General features: G+C 54.6%; 1 protein-coding gene and 1 long non-coding RNA gene across 7 annotated transcripts in view; one reads left to right on the top strand and one right to left on the bottom strand.

Moving 5' to 3' along the window:
* LOC116952005 (3',5'-cyclic-AMP phosphodiesterase 4C-like) overlaps positions 1–20,459 on the bottom strand; it is a 315,456-nt gene that overhangs the window by 157,649 nt on the left and 137,348 nt on the right. The window contains exon 1 of one of the 3 annotated variants that reach the window (XM_032970974.2): positions 1,854–3,692. The exons of the other annotated variants lie outside the window; for them this stretch is intronic. Coding sequence (XP_032826865.1) covers positions 1,854–2,050 — 197 coding nt within the window. The 5' untranslated portion in view covers positions 2,051–3,692. Of the gene's footprint in view, positions 1–1,853; positions 3,693–20,459 lie in introns of those variants that run through there. 3 annotated transcript variants of the gene reach the window in all.
* LOC116952006 (uncharacterized) lies at positions 3,885–16,720 on the top strand. 4 transcript variants are annotated; one of them, XR_012946880.1, is made up of 3 exons: positions 3,885–7,314; positions 10,731–10,854; positions 14,777–16,720. It is a non-coding gene; the product is annotated as an uncharacterized LOC116952006 (long non-coding RNA). The 4 variants fall into 4 exon arrangements; XR_012946879.1 differs by having other exon boundaries at positions 10,731–13,315; XR_004404370.2 differs by lacking the exon at positions 14,777–16,720 and having other exon boundaries at positions 3,885–4,230; positions 5,292–7,314; positions 10,731–11,132.

The following is a 20,459-nucleotide window of genomic DNA, read 5'->3' as shown; positions in this document are numbered from 1 at the left end:
ATGTATTGAATCTCTTCACGTGGAGAGTTCCCGCCATGGTGGCCCCAGGGGTTGCCCCGTTCGTGGCGGGCTGGGCCGAGCCTCCACTCCCACAGCGAGGCGGCCCGGAGAGAGTGCAGGTCGAGAAGAATGAGGGGGATGAAGAGGGTGAGTGGTGAGTGGGTGGGTGAGTGGAGAGTGAGGGGAGCCCTAACACGTGTAGGTGAGTGGTGAGTGAGTGGTGAGTGAGTGGTGAGTGAGGGGTGAGTGAGTGGTGAGTGAGTGAGGGGTGAGTGAGGGGTGAGTGAGTGGTGAGTGAGTGGTGAGTGAGGGGTGAGTGAGTGGTGAGTGAGTGGTGAGTGAGGGGTGAGTGAGTGGTGAGTGAGGGGTGAGTTAGGGGTGAGTGAGTGGTGAGTGAGTGGTGAGTGAGGGGTGAGTGAGTGGTGAGTGAGTGGTGAGTGAGTGAGTGGTGAGTGAGGGGTGAGTGAGTGAGGGGAGCCCTACCACGTGTAGGTGAGTGAGTGGTGAGTGAGTGAGGGGTGAGTGAGTGGTGAGTGAGTGAGTGGTGAGTGAGTGGTGAGTGAGGGGTGAGTGAGTGAGGGGTGAGTGAGGGGTGAGTGAGTGAGTGGTGAGTGAGGGGTGAGTGAGGGGTGAGTGAGTGGTGAGTGAGTGGTGAGTGAGTGGTGAGTGAGTGAGGGGAGCCCTACCACGTGTAGGTGAGTGAGTGGTGAGTGAGGGGTGAGTGAGTGGTGAGTGAGTGAGGGGTGAGTGGTGAGTGAGTGAGGGGTGAGTGAGGGGTGAGTGAGTGGTGAGTGGTGAGTGAGTGGTGAGTGAGGGGTGAGTGGTGAGTGAGTGAGGGGTGAGTGAGGGGTGAGTGAGTGGTGAGTGAGTGGTGAGTGAGGGGTGAGTGAGTGGTGAGTGAGTGGTGAGTGAGTGAGTGGTGAGTGAGGGGTGAGTGAGTGAGGGGAGCCCTACCACGTGTGAGTGAGTGGTGAGTGAGTGAGGGGTGAGTGAGTGGTGAGTGAGTGAGGGGTGAGTGAGTGGTGAGTGAGGGGTGAGTGAGTGGTGAGTGAGTGGTGAGTGAGGGGTGAGTGAGTGGTGAGTGAGTGGTGAGTGAGTGAGGGGTGAGTGAGGGGTGAGTGAGTGGTGAGTGAGTGGTGAGTGAGTGGTGAGTGAGGGGTGAGTGAGGGGTGAGTGAGGGGTGAGTGAGTGGTGAGTGAGTGAGGGGAGCCCTACCACGTGTAGGTGAGTGAGTGGTGAGTGAGGGGTGAGTGAGTGGTGAGTGAGTGAGGGGTGAGTGGTGAGTGAGTGAGGGGTGAGTGAGGGGTGAGTGAGTGGTGAGTGAGGGGTGAGTGAGGGGTGAGTGAGTGAGGGGTGAGTGGTGAGTGAGGGGTGAGTGAGTGGTGAGTGAGTGGTGAGTGAGTGGTGAGTGAGGGGTGAGTGAGTGGTGAGTGAGTGGTGAGTGAGTGGTGAGTGAGTGAGGGGAGCCCTACCACGTGTAGGTGAGTGAGTGGTGAGTGAGGGGTGAGTGAGTGGTGAGTGAGTGGTGAGTGAGTGAGGGGTGAGTGGTGAGTGAGTGAGGGGTGAGTGGTGAGTGAGTGAGGGGTGAGTGAGGGGTGAGTGAGGGGTGAGTGAGGGGTGAGTGAGTGGTGAGTGAGGGGTGAGTGAGTGGCGAGTGAGGGGTGAGTGAGTGAGGGGAGCCCTACCACGTGTAGGTGAGGGGTGAGTGGTGAGTGAGTGGTGAGTGGTGAGTGAGGGGTGAGTGAGTGGTGAGTGAGTGAGGGGTGAGTGGTGAGTGAGTGAGGGGTGAGTGAGGGGTGAGTGAGTGGTGAGTGAGGGGTGAGTGAGTGGTGAGTGAGTGAGGGGAGCCCTACCACGTGTAGGCCACGGTGAAGCGGCGCCGGCTGCGGGCCGCGGCTGCCCCCCCCTTGTTGGCGCGGCGGTAGAGCGAGGGGCCTCGCTCGCAGCCTCGCGGCTCCGGCCTCGCCGCCGCCTCCTCCTCCTCGTCCACCTCGTTACTCGCCCCTGAGTCCTCCACCTCGTTACTCGCCCCTGAGTCCTCGCCCTCCATCGTGTAGCTCGCGGCAGCCAGGCAGGGCGAGGGATGCGACGAGGATCCTCACGGCTCAGCCGCCTCCTACAGCTGGCGCTGGTGGTGTTGCTGGTGATGGAGCTGGTGATGTTACTGGTGGTGTTGCTGGTGGTGGTGCTGGTGGTGGAGCTGGTGATGTTACTGGTGGTGTTACTGGTGGTGGTGGAGCTGGTGATGTTACTGGTGCTGGAGCTGGTGATGTTACTGGTGATGGTGATGTTACTGGTGATGGTGATGTTACTGGTGGTGTTACTAGTGGTGGTGCTGGTGTTACTGGTGGTGTTGGTGGTGTTACTGGTGGTGTTGCTGGTGGTGATGTTACTGGTGGTGTTGCTAATGGTGGTGTTGCTGGTGGTGGTGTTGCTGGTGGTGGTGTTACTGGTGGTGGTGCTGGTAATGTTACTGGTGGTGTTGCTGGTGGTGTTGCTGGTGATGATGTTGCTGGTGGTGCTGCTGGTGGTGATGTTACTGGTGATGTTGCTGGTGGTGGTGCTGTTACTGGTGGTGGTGTTGTTGTTACTGGTGGTGGTGTTGTTGTTACTGGTGGTGGTGTTGTTGTTACTGGTGCTGGTGATGTTACTGATGGTGGTGGTCACACACCGGAATCCGCTGGCGAATGCTCAGGCTCAACGATGATATTCTGCTCTTTAAATCCCCGCCCACTCGATTACAAATCCCGCCGAGAGAGATCACGACATCTGGATCCTCCACGTCCCGCGATCCTCCCGCTGCTGCTCCTCCTCCTCTGCGAGACGTTGACGCCGCTTGGGGAGTCGTCGTCGGTCTTATCCAGCTCGGATTAATCATGGGCTGCTCTAATCTGCACTCCTGCGGCATTCACCGTCTCCACCCTCTCGGGGTTTGTCTCGGCAGCCCGAGGCTGTCCTCACAGGGCCGGGCGAGCCGCCGCTGCTGCTGCTGCTGCTGCCGCCCTCCACACACGGCAGGGCGATTTGGCTTCTCCTCCTCCTCCTGGAGCGGCGAGTCTCCTCCACGTGGAGCTCAGACACGTGCCAGAGGACCTTAGAACCCCCTGTTGGTGGTGGTTGTTGTTGGCTGGTGGTGATGGTTGTTGTTGGTGGTTGTTGTTGGCTGGTGGTGGTGGCTGGTGGTGGTTGTTGGTGGTGGTGGTTGTTGGTTGTTGTTGGTGGTTGTTGTTGGCTGGTGGTTGTTGTTGGTGGTGGTTGTTGTTGGTGGTTGTTGGTGGTTGTTGTTGGCTGGTGGTGGTTGTTGTTGGTTGTTGGTGGTTGTTGTTGGCTGGTGGTGGTTGTTGGTGGTAGTTGTTGGTTGTTGTTGGTGGTTGTTGTTGGTTGGTGTTGTTGGCTTCACCCGAAGGGGGAGTGCCGCGCGTCTTCCGTCGATCCTCGCCCTTCAGAGCATCGCGCCGCGCGAGTCTCCTCGCCGGCTGACGAACCCGTGCCAGGGGTCACCTCGTCATCGCCCTCGTCACCTCGTCATCGCCGTCGTCACCTCGTGGCTGTGGGCGCCGCGGCGAAGATGCGAACGCGATGGCGGTGGCGGCCGAGGAGACGGAGTGGCCATGGCGACTCACAAGCCCGCTCAGCTCCCCAGCCCCGCTCTCCCTTTCAGCTCCCCACCACTCCCACACTCTCCCCACCACTCCCCACCCCCCTCCCCACCACTCCCCACCACTCCCCACCCCCCTCCCCACCACTCCCCACCCCCCTCCCCACCACTCCCACCCCCCTCCCCACCACTCCCACCCCCCTCCCCACCACTCCCACCCCCCTCCCCACCACTCCCACCCCCCTCCCCACCACCCCCACCAACCCCCACCCCCTCCCCACCACTCCCCACCCCCTCCCACCACCTTTTTCCCGCTCAGCTGCCCGCAATCACTGCGAGTCGTCAATCCGCCTGCTGCTGCACTCACTCGGCACCGCGTGCGCGTTACCGATCAGCCGTGAGTGGCGGTGAGGAGGAGGAGGCTGACGGTGGTGCCACGCCAGTGATGGTGATGTGGTAACTGTTGCGAGTGTTGGCAATGGCGATTCGTGATGGTGCTGTTTGCATGGAAGCCCCGTCACAACTAAGCGGCGGTGACGACGGTGGTCCACGCGGGACTTGTTGACTGAAATAGCGGCGGTGGTGGCGGCGGCGGCGGCAGGTGACTGACGATGTCGATGATGACCGCGCGCGTGAGTGATGCCTCTCCGCGCGCACTCGCATCGCGCTCTCCCCCCACCCACTCCTCCTCCCCACATCTCCCCCCTGTCTCCCCCTCTCCCCACACCTCCATACCTCCCCGCCCCGCGCCTCGTTACAAATGCAGCACATGCACACGAACTGTACACGCGCATTCCCGCGGGTCACAGTGCGGTGAGACCTCACGTGAGTACTGTACAAACACGTGCGTGAGTACTGTATAGGCGTGTGGGTGATGCGCTAAGGTGTGCATGGACTATGTATTCCGTTCAAACGCGAGTGCGTGTACTGCCCGCACACGCGCGCGCGAACTGCCCGCACACACGCGTGTACTGCCCGCACACACACGCGTGTACTGCCCGCTCACACGCGTCTACTGCCCCGCACACACGCGTGTACTGCCCGCTCACACGCGTGTACTGCCCCGCACACACACACGCGTGTACTGCCCGCTCACACGCGTGTACTGCCCGCGCACACACACACACACGTGTGCTGCCCGCTCACACGCGTCTACTGCCCCGCACACACACACACGCGTGTACTGCCCGCACACACACACACACACGCGTGTACTGCCCGCTCACACGCGTGTACTGCCCGCACACGCGCCTGTACGTACGCCCCGCACACACGCGCGTGTACTGCCCGCACACACACAAGTCTATTGCCAACACAGACACGTCGACCCACTTCACAGCAAGTGCAACAACACTGCAGAACGACAACATTGTGCCGTCTTGGTCTGTGCGGTAGGATGGGGGGGGGGGACAGAGCCAGCGCCGGCTCCGCCTGGACGGGAGGCTCAGTCGATCTGTAGTGTGGATGAGGGGTTGACTCATAATCCATCAGGGGTCGATAAAATAAGCACCTCTTTGCAGGGAAATGATCTGTGGTGGTGCTATAGATCGACTCGCCCCAGTCATAGGAATGTGCAACCTCCACCGGCTCAGGGCTCAAAAGAGGAGATGAGCGGGAAAACAATTTGACTTTTGAATGATAAATCTTAATCATGTGATGTGCACAAATGTAATGGATTGTATATCACCTGCAGCTCTTACACGGTGTTATGAGTCACGGCACATGCCACTCGTGCATTTGTCGGATCGCAGAGTCCGAAAAGTTCCACACGCCTGCGACAATGGACCCCGTGGTGAGGATCACATAAAGGTGAATAGCAGGCGAGGTGTCAAGGTCAAACCCCAAATATCCCCAATATCACCCTACGGCTTATTCACAAGGGTCGGGTGGGGGGGCATCAATTGAGCCAGAGTGGAGGGCAGGGGCGTGAAATGAATAAAACAACGTGGGGCAGAGCCAAATTCTTCTTGCCCTGGCACGATAATCCACTTGCGTCACATTGTTTTGCACAACTTGCACAATCACAACAAAGATTTGGATCGTTTGCAAACATCAAATTAGTCGATTAGAATTACAAACAGCAGCGATCATTGCCCATACCTGGCAGACGAATGCTCGCTTTCAGGCCAAGTTTCTGAGTCACCTGTGCCACATAGGGACAGCTGTCACTGGGGGTGCCCTTTCAGAAGTGTTGAGATGGGATGCAAGTGGCTTGTCGCGTGTAAAAGCACTATCAAGGTTCGTTCAGGAGTTAAGGTCGCCGTATCCGACACAACTCTCTTCTACATTGTTGTCAATGTTATGTCTTGTATGCATTTAACGTGAAACGGGCATCTGGTCCTCAAGGGTGACCAGCCTGCCTGCCGGTCAACACGCAGCAGACGTCCGCGTCTCTCTCGCTCGTTCTCCCAGGGCCCCGACTCTCGCTCTTCAGTGCCCCCCACCCACGTCCGCGTGAGTGAGACCCAAATCCCAGGCAGGGGCACCAAACAACAGCAGCAGCACCGCCACTACTTCCCGCGCTCGGTGGCACGGAGGACACGCGGCCGGCACACAAGTGACCTTGCCGATGTGCGTGCGACACTCGCAACACCCCGCGCGCATCAACAGGGAGCAAGCAGCAGCTGCTGCTGCTCGTTGCTGTTCGCTGCCACAGTGGCGGTGTCGTGGGCTGATGGCACTGCACTCGCACTCCAAAGGTCGCCGGTTACATCCCAGCCACCTCCCAATCTCCTGGCGCGGCACTTGCAACAATCCGGCGTCTGTCTCAATGGAGAGACTCCTCCCCGCCATATTAATGTGGAACTGCCAGGAGGAGTTGGGTACCAATGACTGCTGCTTTGGTGCCCCTTTGGGCAGGAGGCCACCATTGGCTGTGCGTGGGATCAGAGCCTTTCGTATGCGATTGCTGAGCTCAGTCTGAACGAGCTCAAAATCAGCGTCAGGAGGCAATAATTAAGAGTGCGTACAGTTGATCATCGATCGATTATTATCCGGCTGCTTCCAACATTGTTTGGCGGTTCTGGGCCGATCCGGCGAAAGCGGCAAAACCGCTTCAAAGGCTGTAACCAGTCCGACGATCGGCGCCGTGTGCGTGACAAAAATATCTACGCTTGGTTTCAGTGTTAAATATTTTTACAGTACATTATGCACTAAATACGACAATGTAAACAATGAAAATAATGCACATATATACATTTTTCATGACAAATAGCTACAGTAATACAAACAGAAAATATCCAGTGCGATCCGGAGAAAAGTTCGCCAGAGCAGCGGTCTAAAGGCTGCACCAGTCCGGCGATCATCAACACATCATGATGTTGTTGAAACAAGAGCGGAGTGCTACGTACATCACCCCATGATGTAGTCTTCGAGACTGGAGTGGTAAGTACGGTACAATAAATACAGTTACTATTTTGACAGGAGGATATTTACTTTTGTCTAATTGTGTGTATGCCAGTTTCACATAGTAAACAAATGTAAAACACTAAAAATATATATAAACAACGCCTAAAAACAACGTTATTCAAGAATGTGCAAAAATGATATATTTTAAATAATGACGTGTTTATCCGGCGAAGCCTGCCGGATAATTGATGATCTGTGCAGTGAGTACAGGAGGGAAAGGGGCAGCCCTGCAACTGCTCGCTCACGCCACTGCAGGCAGAAGGGCCTTCGTCGACCCTCCTAGGTGTTACCGGACCGTTTTGGAAGAGGTGTGCGAACCCACACTTTACCACACTTTCCCAGACTTTCCCACACACACTTTACCACACACTTTACCACAAAGATCCCCCAATATAGCCTTAACAGACTGTAGGGGCAAGTGCTGTTAGCGAGCACCTATGAAGGCCGGAACGGTACACGAGGGGGTAGGTGGCCAGCACCACGCCCGACCGCCTTTGTCTCCCTAGTGGAAATGTTCACACATCGCACCAGGTACTCATTTGAGGCTGAGTCGATCTAGGGGAGACTCGGGACCGGTTCAGATAATCGTCACTTGTGTTGGCCGTGAGCGGGAATCGAACCCGGGTCGCCAGGTTCATAGCGCAGCGCGCTAACCGCTACACTATCGGTTTACCCCGCACTTTACCATGCACTTTACTAGGCACTTTACCACACACACTTTACCACACACACTTTACCACCCACTTTACCACACACTTTACCACACACACTTTACCACACGCACTTTACCACCCACTTTACCGCACACTTTACCACACACACTTTACCACACACTTTGCCACAACAACAACCGCCATTTGCCACTAAGTGGCGGTGACGTCACCACGACGCTTGTGCCAGGCCATGTGCACCTTGAGGCCACGTGAAGTGTCGAACGCCCGCTGGCAGGAGGTCACGGGGCAGACCCAAGTGCCACGGGTTGACTGACTAAGATGACTGGCTGATGCAACACCTGTGCCCCCCTACTGTGCCAACCTGCTGTGCTTTAGCCACCGGGCGCTCCGCTTGTTGTTGTGAGCGTCGCTCCTCCGCCCTCCATTGTTGTTGGAGGGCGACTGCCTCCAACTGCCCAGTAGCGTCCTTCACGAGCCTCCTCCACAGAGGCCGATCTTGACACCGCTGGTACCAGTCGTGGGCAAGTCCACTCAGCTCCACGTCCTCCTGTACCACATCACTCCATCTCTTCTCTAGCTCGTGCCGCGCCCGTTTAGCCCCCTCGATCCGGCCGAACAAAAGCTGTTTCGGCATGCGGTGGCTGGGCATGTGGGCTACATGACCCAGCCAACGCAGCCTTGCCTGCCGGAGGAGCTCACCGATGGGACCTTGCCCAGATCTTTCAAGGATTTGTGAGCTCCTCACACAATCCAGCCTGGTTAAATCCAGGATGGATCGTAGGCAGGCTAGCCTAAATGTTTCTAAACGGCGAAGATGTTCCATTAGGGGGGTCCACGTTTCGCAAGCGTAGAGAAGGGAGGGAATGACTGTGGCCGAGAAGACCTGAAGCTTAGTGCGGAGCGACAGACCAGGTAGCTTCCACACAGCGTTACGCAACCGATGAAAAGATATTGCCGCTCGACTGATTCGGAGTGAGACCTCTGCTGTTAAACTGGAGCCGGTCATAAGCACACTGCCCAGATATGGGAAACTCTCCACTCTCTCCACAACTGCCCGATCACCAATTGGGAGTTGTGGGGGTGGAGTGTCCGATGGTACAAAATACCCAGGCAGGTGCTTAGTTTTGGTGGGGCTGATGGTAAGGCCCCATCTCTTAGTGGCACGCTCCAGTCTCAACAGCAGCGTCTCCAACTCCTCCTCTGAATGAGCAGCTATTACCAAATCATCGGCATACATAACGTGGTTGAGCAATAGAGAGCCATCCCTTGACCGCACCCGGGCATCGATCAGCCTCCCATTATATCTGTACCAAATGGAGATTCCCCCGGTACAGCTATTGAAGGCTTCACGAACTACGTGGTCAAAATAGATGTTAAATAATGTGGGAGCCAGAGGACATACCTGTCGCACCCCAAGGTGTACAGGGAATGGCTCTGACTCCCGGCCACGTAGTTTTACCCGGGCCCGCTCACCATCATGAAGGTCCTTAATGATTGTGAGCAGAGGGTCAGGGACTCCAAAAGCACGAAGAACAACCCAGAACCCAGGCCTACTGATGGTATCATAGGCCTTGACCAGGTCAATAAAGCAGAGATGTAGGTCTTGCTGGAATTCCTACACCTCTGCTGTAGCAGACGGACAGAAAGTATGGCATCTGTGCAGGACCTCTCTTTCCTGAAACCGCATTGGGGCTCCGCAAGCCTCTCCTCAGCGTGCCTGGCAAGGCGATGTTGAATAATCCTTGCCAGGACCTTTCCCGGCACACTGAGGAGTGAGATGCCCCTGTAGTTATTACAGTCTGTGCGGTCCCCCTTCTTAAAGAGGGGGACCACCAGGGCATCCTTCCAATCCTACGGAACCCGTTCAGTGGTCCAGACTGTTATGATGTCATATAGGGCAGTCTGTGCACAAACGCCACCCTCCCTCAGCATTTCGCTTGGGAGATCATCTCTGCCCGCTGCCTTTCCTGGTCTCAGACTCCAGATCGCCTTCAGTACTTCCTCAACAGATGGCACCTCACCCAGCCACTCACAGGGGGTGACTTCTTCCAATATTTGAGGCACCGCAGTCTCAGCAGGGTCATCCCCACTTTGTGCCACGATGTTTTCCTGGCTGAGGGGTTTCCCCTCCCCCAGGACCTCAGAAATGCTCAGCTAATTTGCAAACCACACATACTTTACCACACACACTTTACCCCACACTTTACCACACACACTTTACCCCACACTTTACCCCACACTTTACCACACACTTTACCACACACTTTACCACAAAACAAAGACAAAGATCCCCCATATAGCCTTAACAGACTGTAGGGGCAAGTGCTGTTAGCGAGCACCTATGAAGGCCGGAACGGTACACGAGGGGGTGGTTGGCCAGCACTACGCCCGGCCGCCTTTGTCTCCCCAGTGGCAATGTTTACACACCGCACCAGGTACTCATTTGAGGCTGAGTCGAACTAGGGGAGGCCCGGGACCGGTTCAGATAATCGTCACTGGTGTTGGTCGTGAGTGGGAATCGAACCCGAGTCGCCAGGTTCATAGCGCAGCGCACTAACTGCTACACTATTGCTCCCCACACTTTACCCCACACTTTACCACATACTTTACCACACACACTTTACCCCACACACTTTACCACACACTTTACCCCACACTTTACCACACACTTTACCCCACACTTTACCCCACACTTTACCACATGCTTTAGCACACACACTTTACCCCACACACTTTACCCCACACTTTACCACACACCAATATTCATATTGGAGGGGTTTTTTTGTGGGGGGTTTGGGGGATTAGATCACGTAAATATAAATGCGTCTTTAAACCGGTGGGCTGAACTAGTAACTTATTGGCATGTTTAGTTGGTGTGACAAACCTTACTAATTGGCTGTGTCGGGTGGTGGCGGGTTTAACGACACGTTTATTTTTATGTGATCTAACACACGAAAAAATAACCTCTTAAGTATACACAGGTGAGACCAAAGGTGGATGTTGCTCCCCCATGCCCCACCTCATCCCCCGCTCTTTGTGGCGATGTGAAGGGCTCTCGTCGCCACCTTCACACCCACGTGGCGTGGCGGGCCGGGTGAGATGAGCTCACAACGTGGCCTCACGTCCACGGCACACGCGGAGGAGGTGGAAGAGGTGGAGGATAAGCTGGAGGAGGTGATGGAGGAGGAGGTGGAGCAGGAGTGAGCGGTGTAGCCTGCACCATGCCCGACCGGCTTTGAATCCCCCATGCTGATGTTTATACACTGCGCCGGATACTCATTTAAGGCTGAGTCGACCTAAGGGAGGTCCAGTTCAGATATCACTTTCCAATGATGTAAGCTGGTAAATAAACTCAAGCCACTGGGTTCGTAGTGCAGTGGACTAACCTCTGCGCCACCGCTCCCCCTGCGGCACTGCTTATGTGTAAAAATAAAAATGGTTTCCTGCTTAAATGAGCACTGAGGCATTGATATTCAACTCCTGTTTGCAGGCCTGCTGAGCCAGTGGTGGAAATTCCCCATTCCCAATGGTGTGGGCTAAGCAAATTGACTTCTCCACAAAGCCGTGCTCATTCTGTCTACCCTGAGCCAGGATTCCCCTCCCCGCCCCCCCCCCCCCCCCCGTGGATCGTTCACCACCGAACATCGAAGCGGCAGTGTGGACCGGGCCTGGCACAGGCACCGGTGGTGGATCCAGCGGGGGGAGGGGTGGCATTGAGGTGATCACCCCCCATCGCCCCCCCCCCCGATCTGTGCCTCTGAGTGGGGGCCCAGGGCGACTCTTGTGTTGTGTGTAGACGTGAGTGAGAGTGCGCCTGCATAGCACGGCAGGATGTAATGCACCTGCCTTGTATACTCAGTGTCGGGTTCCCTCTGTGGAAATGAACAACCTTTGTGATGCCGGGACAAGCAGCAGAATACACTCAGTCACCCAGAGGAGACAGAGTCTCTGCTGAGTCACCCAGAGGAGAGAGTCTACATTGAGTCACCCAGAGGAGAGAGTCTCTGCTGAGTCACTCAGAGGAGAGAGTCTCTGCTGAGTCACCCAGAGGAGAGAGTCTCTGCTGAGTCACCCAGAGGAGAGAGTCTCTGCTGAGTCACCCAGAGGAGAGAGTCTATACTGAGTCATCCAGAGGAGAGAGTCTATACTGAGTCATCCAGAGGAGAGAGTCTCTACTCAGTCACCCAGAGGAGACAGAGTCTCTGCTGAGTCACCCAGAGGAGAGAGTCTCTGCTGAGTCACCCAGAGGAGAGAGTCTGCTGAGTCATCCAGAGGAGAGAGTCTACTGAGTCACCCAGAGGAGAGAGTCTCTTCTGAGTCACCCAGAGGAGAGAGTCTCTACTGAGTCACCCAGAGGAGAGAGTCTACACTGAGTCACCCAGAGGAGAGAGTCTCTGCTGAGTCACCCAGAGGAGAGACTCTGCTGAGTCACCCAGAGGAGAGAGTCTACACTGAGTCACCCAGAGCAGAGAGTCTCTGCTGAGTCACCCAGAGGAGAGAGTCTACACTGAGTCACCCAGAGGAGAGAATCTATGCTGAGTCACCCAGAGGAGAGAGTCTCTACTGAGTCACCCAGAGGGGAGAGTCTCTGCTGAGTCACCCAGAGGAGAGAGTCTCTGCTGAGTCACCCAGAGGGGAGAGTCTACACTGAGTCACCCAGAGGAGAGAGTCTACACTGAGTCATCCAGAGGAGAGAGTCTATACTGAGTCACCCAGACCCTGCAATTTTCATATTCGGGCTCTATGACACATTCTACCACTTTTGATTCATGACATTGCCAACCCGGGGCGTCTTGACAAAAACAATAGCACGCTGCAGGGTGCACAACATTCTGTGGCACGTGGTCGTGACGGGTACTGCAAGATCCCACCGTGTTCGTCCAGTGCTCGCTGAGCTGCATCGGCTTCTGGTTGCCAAACGAATACATTGTAAGGTCGCACTCAATACACTCAAAAATACCTTGCTGATCTCGTCAAAGAGCATACATCGTCAGGCGAACTGCGGTCATCCTCGCAGCGGCTTTTGGATATCCATCGAAGAAAGACGGCCACTGCATCGCTTGCTTTCAGATGCACTTCTGCGGCCATCTGGAACGCTCTTTCGATATTAGGAAGCCACTGGAGCTATGCACTAATTCTTGAGAACTGCTTTTTGCGTTTAGTTTGTTGTCCTTCCTCTGCACCTCCGATTAGCACGGTTGGCTATGTACGGTGCGAAAGAAGTTCAACATATCTATACCCAGAGGGGAGAGTCTATACTGAGTCGCCCAAAGGGTGGAGTGTGGTGTCATCTGCAAGACTGACTTGTGGATGAATGTGCTGGTACCACAGACAGCGTGATTCGCGATGTAATTGCGATAAAATACAAAAGTCCCAAGAGGTCGGTGCTGTGTGGCAATGCACCAGCCTCGTATACACTCGCACCGTGACTACAGCGCCGCTCGTCAAACGGGGGAGGGGGGACGCGCTTTAATGAGCGTGTGCCCGTGAGCTCGTGGCGTTCACGTTCGCTCGGACGCGACTCTGACGAGGACAGATTTAAACCAACGGCCCAAGGGTCGATTTATTGTGGTCCGCGTCAGCGCAGCACCACCAACAACAACGCGCGCACCTTCGACGACGACGCTCGCTGCAGGTTTGTCCTGTCGCTCATTCCGGTCCAAGAACGGTTTTTGTTTTCTGTCTCTGAGATCGCGTCACGCTGCGCTGCTGTCGTTACGGTAAAGGCGACGACGGCGATTCGTGGTTGACTTTTACTGTAGGGTGTCCCACCCGCTGCTGCTAAATCTGTCTGTAGGAATTGTTCTTCGATTTGCCGATGATGAGGCTGATATGATCATAATGAGCACGTCGGCAATTTAACAGAAACATTTGGCTGTGTCTGGCGGTGGAGGGTGCATCACTCCATGGCCTCGCCCAACAATCAACTCTGAATCGTCACATTAGCTGCAAAATTATGCGACTTGTCATGGCTACGGATCGCATGATCGCGAGGCGGCAGCAACAGCTGGTGGAGACCTTCGTCCAGCCGTGGATTGATCATGGACTGCTGATGAGGATGATGAATAATGGTCAGTGTGCACGGCGGAAAAGCTTAACATTTTCAAGACTCTGCTCGCAATTTCTGTTTAAAAACTCGGTTTTGTGAGGATTCGCTCCATGCGGGGATGGAATCAGAGTTACCGGGCAAAAGTCTTCCGTCTGAGTGGAGGTTACTGAACAGCTGCAGCAGCACGGATAGTTTGTGAGAAACCAGCTTGCGGTGCTGCCTCATGTGGGATCTCATCTTATAATTTTGTCAAATAAATCAATTTGAAATGGGGGATGATCTCCACGCGTCGATGGAGCTTGTCCAATCACAGGCAGCTGCAATGAGGACGCTTCTGTTCAAGAGCAGCGTGTTGATCACGTCGCACAGCGCTCAGAGGCCCCTTACAGAGACGCAATTCACCTCTGGGAAACGTGCAGAACCCTCCTGGCTGTTGAGGTTGGACAGCCCCCCCCCATCGTTTAGATGGCGCATCCCCCTTGCCAGTAACATCTGCAGACCCAGCTTCATTCGTTTCACGAGCCGAGCTCTGCCGCTGAGACTCAAGAGGTCGAAACCGGTGGAGAATTTGCTCGCCGCTAGACGCGCGCCCCTGGAGAGACGAACGGCCGGGTGAGCGCAACTCTTCACGAGACTCAGAGACCCGTTCCGTGTCTATGGACGTTGGGATGGGGTTGGCTACAGAAATACGTTTTTCATTCAAGTAACGCGAGTTATCTCTCCACGCTTATTCTGTTACGTGGTGCAATTAAAGCCCAAATGTGTAATACTGGAATTACAGATGAGAGCGGAGCGCGGCATATTGTGGGAGTTCAATCCCAATGCAGTGTGTGTGGGGTGGACCACGTGTTTGAATGAGGGGATGGTGCACTCAGTAGTGACACTCTCGCCCGCCATGAGCACCCCTGCCCAACATCCAGCTAGCAGTGGAGAGAGCAGTGACCGTGGAGAACAGCCAAACGGAATGCGGTGAGTAGCGGCATGCGCATCACAATAGGGCGGGTGATTCTATAATTTTGACAGTACGCTTTGTCTATTTGTATACAGCGTACCACCAGGCTCGTGAATGAAGAGTCCCCTGTGTGGGCTTCAGTGGGGCCGCCTTTGTCGGGCAGCAGAGACACGAGAGGCCGAGCAACGGCATTCCAGCAGTGGGCTGAGCGCAAGGAGGGCCAGCTCGAGCACCATCCGGCGGCGGGGAAAGGAGGCGGTGCAAGCGGTACAGCCGAGACCACAGCAGCCAAGAATATGCTGTCCCTGTCGGTCCAACTCTTGCCGTTTGCAGTCCGCTGTTGTATGCCGAGCACGGTGATTGTGGCCACTGTGGCTGAGAAGGCGGCGGTCTGGAACTGCTGCTATGTGCTGCATCCCGAGAAGAGCTAAACTGTGGTGAGGGCACATTTTAGATGGCGAGGAGTGCAATCGCCACTGTGTGAGCGCCCAAGTGGGTACACCGTCATGGGCCTCCCCTAGGTCCATTTAGCCTCAAATTAGTACCTAGTGTGGTGTGTAAACATCGCCACTTGGGAGACAAAGGCGGCCGGACACGGTGCTGGCCACCCACCCAGCCGTGCCGACCTTCATAGGTGCTCCGACAGTCTTTTCAGGCTATATGATGGATTACTCTTTGGTTCTTTCGGTAAGGTCACGTCAAAAGAAATTAAATTGAATAATAATAGAATACGACGTTACAATTGCAACACAAGCAACCATCATCAGGTACAAATGAATGAGAAAACAAACATAGTAAACTTGGAAATATAATGCAATACAACACAGAGAGTCGGCCAACACAACAGTCAACACCCCACCTGGTTGATTACATTCTCCCAAAGATTGTTTATACAGGGGGATCTTTGTCTTTGCGGCGTGTGTGTCTCCGTGTGCGCGAATGACCACTCATGGCGGCTATCGTCGTTACTGGCGCCTGCGCGTGAACTCGTGCCGTGAACTGCCTGGGGGGGCCTTGTGACCTCTACTCATCGTCATTTTGTGTCCATCACGCTGACTCGGTCGACCACATGACATCTATTGCTGCTGCGTTGGTGGTGGTGGAGCACAAACATAACACTCAATGCATGCATCAATAACACGGTGTGCAGCCTTAAAATTAAAACATGTACAATATGCAATGTTTTTGAACAATGGGACTTCTTCACAGCACTCAAACAGAGAGGCCGGTAGTGGGACAGTGGGGACGATGAGAGTTGGAGGCTGCGCTTGTTTACACCGTGGGGCCTGATGAGAATTATATATATGTATATTTTTGTTAATGAGTCCTGAGTGAATTGCTCCTGCTTGTTAAAGTGACCCAGAGAAGCGGAGCGGAAGAGTAGAGTTGCGTGCAACAGGTCGTGTTTCCCACCGCTCCATCCCGAGAGTTAACAACAACATCGTGAGCCTCGAACGCCGCAGCGTCCGCTACTCGCTCGCCTCCCTAGAGAGGGACAACTCCCACAGGCGCCAGGAGGAGGAACCACAGACGAGGAGCGGGAAGGCAGCGGCAGCCAGGCGCTGGAGCCAGTTGCCAAATTCCTCCCCAAACTCTGTCGTCCTCTATGTGTAGGGGTGTTATGTGAAAGAAACACGGTGTGGGAAGGTGAGGCACAACCACACCTTGGTGGCTACAACCACGTCCGCTATGGCTCCACCCTCAGTGGGGTATGGGTATAAAGAGTGGGGAGCCAGAGAGCTCGGGGCAGTGTGTTGGGGCCAAGAATGAAAAGCCAGTGAAGAAGGAAGGCCGGCTAGGATAGACCCTGGGACTCCTGTGACCGCTGTCCTTTTCAGGGCCGGCACGGCAAGCCAGTGGTGCGGCCCCAGAGCCGGAGTCCTTTTAAGGGCCGGTCTGGTTGGTGGGGTGCCGAGATCTGTGTCTGGGAGCCTAGGGCTTAGGCTAGATAGCCTGGGGTTATCCCTGAGTGTATACGGGTGAAGGGGCCGCTACCCCTTCCAGTGTGACCCTTTGTTTAATAAATAGTGCTGCCTCTACCGTGTCCTGGGAGCCCACTACGTATGTATGGAGGTGTTAACGGCCACTGAGTTGTGACGCCTTCACGAGCTTTAACGATGCGATCCGGAATGACGGTGCAAGTTGAATGATTCCTCAATGTGTGTAAATACGTTGAACTTCTTTCGCACCATACGCAGCCAACCATGATAATTGGAGGCGCGGGTAAAGGACAACAATCTAAACACAAAGAGCAGTTCGAAAGAAATTAGTTTTCAACCAATAGCCTCAGGCTCTCCAGCAAAACCACCAACATTTATAAAAAACAATAACACCATTATTATAATAACACCATTATTACAATAACACCAGTATTATAATAACACCATTATTACAATAACACCATTATTATAATAACACCATTATTATAATAACACCATTATTACAATAACACCATTATAATAACACCATTCATAGTGTGTACTCTCGTAAATATCAGTAAAATACCAACTTTTGCGGTTCATAATAAAGATATTGAGGGTTACATCGCGTAAATATATATAAAAAAATGTGTCGTTAACCCACCACCACTCGACACAGCCAATGAGTAAGGTTTGTCACGTAAACAAAACGTGCCAATTAGTTACTACTTCAGCACACCGGTGTGTTGAAGAGTAAATCCATAACAGCGGACCGCCGGGTGTCTAAAACACAGCAGCTGGTGCATCTACCAGTCATCTCAGCCAACCCATGGCACCTCGGTCTGTCCAATGACCTGCCTACGAGCCTTCAACACTTGACTTGGCCTGAAGGTACACCTCGCCTGACACAAGCGCCATGGTGATGGTACCACCACTCAGTGGTGAATGGCAGTTGTGCGAATCTGCGTGTCCCAGTGTGTGTGCCTGTGAGTGGTAGTGTAGCGGTTAGCGCGCTGTGCTACGAACCCAGCTACCTAAGTTCGAATCCGGTTCACGGCCAATACCGGTGACGATTACCTGAATCGGTCCTGGGTCTTCCCTAGGTCGAGTCAGCCGTAAATGAGTCCCTGATGCGGTGTCTAAATATCGCCACTAGGGAGACAAAGGTGGCCGGGCGTGGTGCTGGCCACCCACCTCGTGTGCCGTGCCGGCCTTCATAGGTGCTCACTAACAGCACTTGCCCCAAAAATCTGTTGAGGCCATACGGGGGATATTTATCTTTGTCCCTGTGTGTGTGCGGGATGATTATCCCACAACCAGCAACGCGCTTCAGTCCACGGAGACGTGGCGTGCAGAGAGCGGGCCATTGTGAGGAGCCGCAGCTCACGTCCGCTTCTCTCTCGCTCTCATAACCCCCCCACCCCCCGGCACGCGTCGCCGTTTACCGCACCGAGCAAACGGGGAAGCATTTAAATGGGTCGGAAAGAAGAAAAAAACACTCCAACAAAATAATAATTTGTGAAAGAGGCGGTGACGCGTTGCCACAGACGACTCCAATTAGGCGCCGCGGGCGAATGAATCGCGGCTCTTCGCTCAGCAACCCGAGCCGCTGCCGTGCTCCATGACGGCGTGAGGGAACGATGTGGCGAGCGAGAGAGCGAGCGACACAGGGCGACTCTGTGCGTGCCCAATCTACCCGGCGCGTTTCAACACCGGCGTGCGTGAGCGTGCGTGCGAGTGTGTGCGTGTGTGTGCGCGGTAGTAGTCCGGCAAAAACAACCCCCTACCTCCTCGTGGTGCAAGACGGCAACGTTGTGGTGGGCAGTGCCGTGGGGAGAGGTTCAATTTAGATTGCCTTTCCCCTCATGGCGTTTGTAACCACCACAACGGCCAAATGGGGGCTCTGGATGGGTGCGAGGGGCTGGTAAACCCCTCCACCTTCAATTAACTACCACTAAACTACGATGTAAAAAATGTATTAAGCTTCTGCCGGAGGCCCCGGGGGGACGTCTCCTGGCCAAACCATATTTGGCAGATCCAGGAGACTGAATCCTTACCCTCGGGGCTCATCCAGACACAACAAAAAGCCACTACGGATGGCCACGTGGAATGTTCGAATGCTCACTGCGGAGGAGAGGCTGCCACTCCTCTGTCGGGAGATGGACCGGTACCGCCTGGATCTCTGGTATTCGGAGGTCCGGTGGACCGGCTCTGGCTCCTGCCACCACGAGGGGTGGACAGTCCTCTACTCGTGGCAGGAGACTGCCAAACAACAAAATAATGAAGGCGTGGGAGCGTGGCGGTGAGGTTTGGGAAGCTGTAAGCCCCAGGCTATTTTGGGCTCGCCTTCCCATCAACCAGAGGCGAGGAGTGGTGGTCGTGGTTACTTATGCCCCCACCGAAGACGAACATCCGTGGAGGGATGCAGGCAAGGCCGATGAGTCAGATGCCTTCTATGATCTCTTGTCACAGGTGCTGGATGAGTCAGATGCCTTCTATGACCTCTTGTCGCAGGTGCTGGCTCAAGTGGCCCCTCGGGATCGAGTCGTCTTGTTGGGTCACTTCAATGCCCGAGTTGGTCATGATGCTAGCACCTGGTCTGGAGTGATTGTAAGATATGGGCCAGATCAGACCAGAGGACGCCAAAACGGTGTTAGACCAGAGGACGCCAAAAGGCGTATAGCTGTACGCCTTTTGGTGTCCTCTGGTCTAACACCGTTTTGAGACTAGGCTCAAAAGAAAGCTGTTCTGTTGGGGAGCAATCAGTTTAAGCGACAATGCATATATTATCAGAGTATGTTTTTTGTTTCCATTCTGACCACAAGTATTGTGGTTAATGCAGACATGATTCCTTGTAAAAGGTTTCAGTTTGGTGTTTTAACATCTTAACACCTGTTTTGTTGCCAGAAAAAAGGGGAAAACCTATTCTCATATGTTGGTACTGGCAAGGGAGGTCCCATGATCATAACAACTGTCTGGACCACTGGACGGGTTCCGCATGATTGGAAGGATGCCCTGCTGGTCCCCTCTTTGAGAAGGGGGACCGCACAGACTGTAACAACTACAGGGGCATCTCACTCCTCAGTGTGCCGGGAAAAGGCCTGGCAAGATTGCCTTGCCAGGCGCGCTGAGAAGAGGCTTGCGGAAACCCAATGTGGTTTCAGGAAAGCACAGATGCCATATTTTCTGTCCGCCTGTTACAGCAGAGGTGTAGGGAATTCCAACAAGACCTACATCTCTGCTTTATTGACCTGGTCAAGGCCTATGATACCATCAGTAGGCCTGGGCTCTGGGTTGTTCTTCGTGCTTTCAGAGTCCCTAAACCGCTGCTCACGATCATTAAGGATCTTCATGATGGCGAGCGGGCCCGGGTTAAACTACGTGGCCGGGAGTCGGAGCCATCCCATGTTCACTTTGGGGTGCGACAGGGATGTCCTCTGGCTCCCACATTATTTAACATCTATTTCGACCACGTGGTTCATGAAGCCTTCAATGGTTATACCGGAGAAATTTCCATCTGGTACAGATACAATGGGAGGCTGATCGATGCCCGGTGCGGTCAAGGGATAGCTCCCTATTGCTCAACCATGTTATGTATGCCGATCAGGGAATTGCTGCTCACTCAGAGGAGGAGTTGGAGGCGCTGCTGCTGAACCTGGAGCTTGCCACTAAGAGGTGAGGACTTACCATCAGCCCCACCAAAACTAAGCACCTGACTGGGTATTTTGTACACTCCACCCCCACAAAGTTGGCGGTGGCCTCACCACGGCGCCTGTGCCAGGCGAGGTGCACTTTGATGCTACATCAAGTGTCGAAGGCTCGCCGACAGGTCACGGGAGAGACCCAGGTGCCATGGGTT

This window comes from Petromyzon marinus, chromosome 44 (genome assembly GCF_048934315.1).
Source record: "Petromyzon marinus isolate PM22_M1 ecotype Great Lakes invasive population chromosome 44, UKy_Petmar_22M1.pri1.0, whole genome shotgun sequence".
Lineage (NCBI taxonomy): Eukaryota > Metazoa > Chordata > Hyperoartia > Petromyzontiformes > Petromyzontidae > Petromyzon > Petromyzon marinus.
Note: the sequence above shows the minus strand (reverse complement) of the source record. Positions and strands in the feature narration are given on the sequence as shown.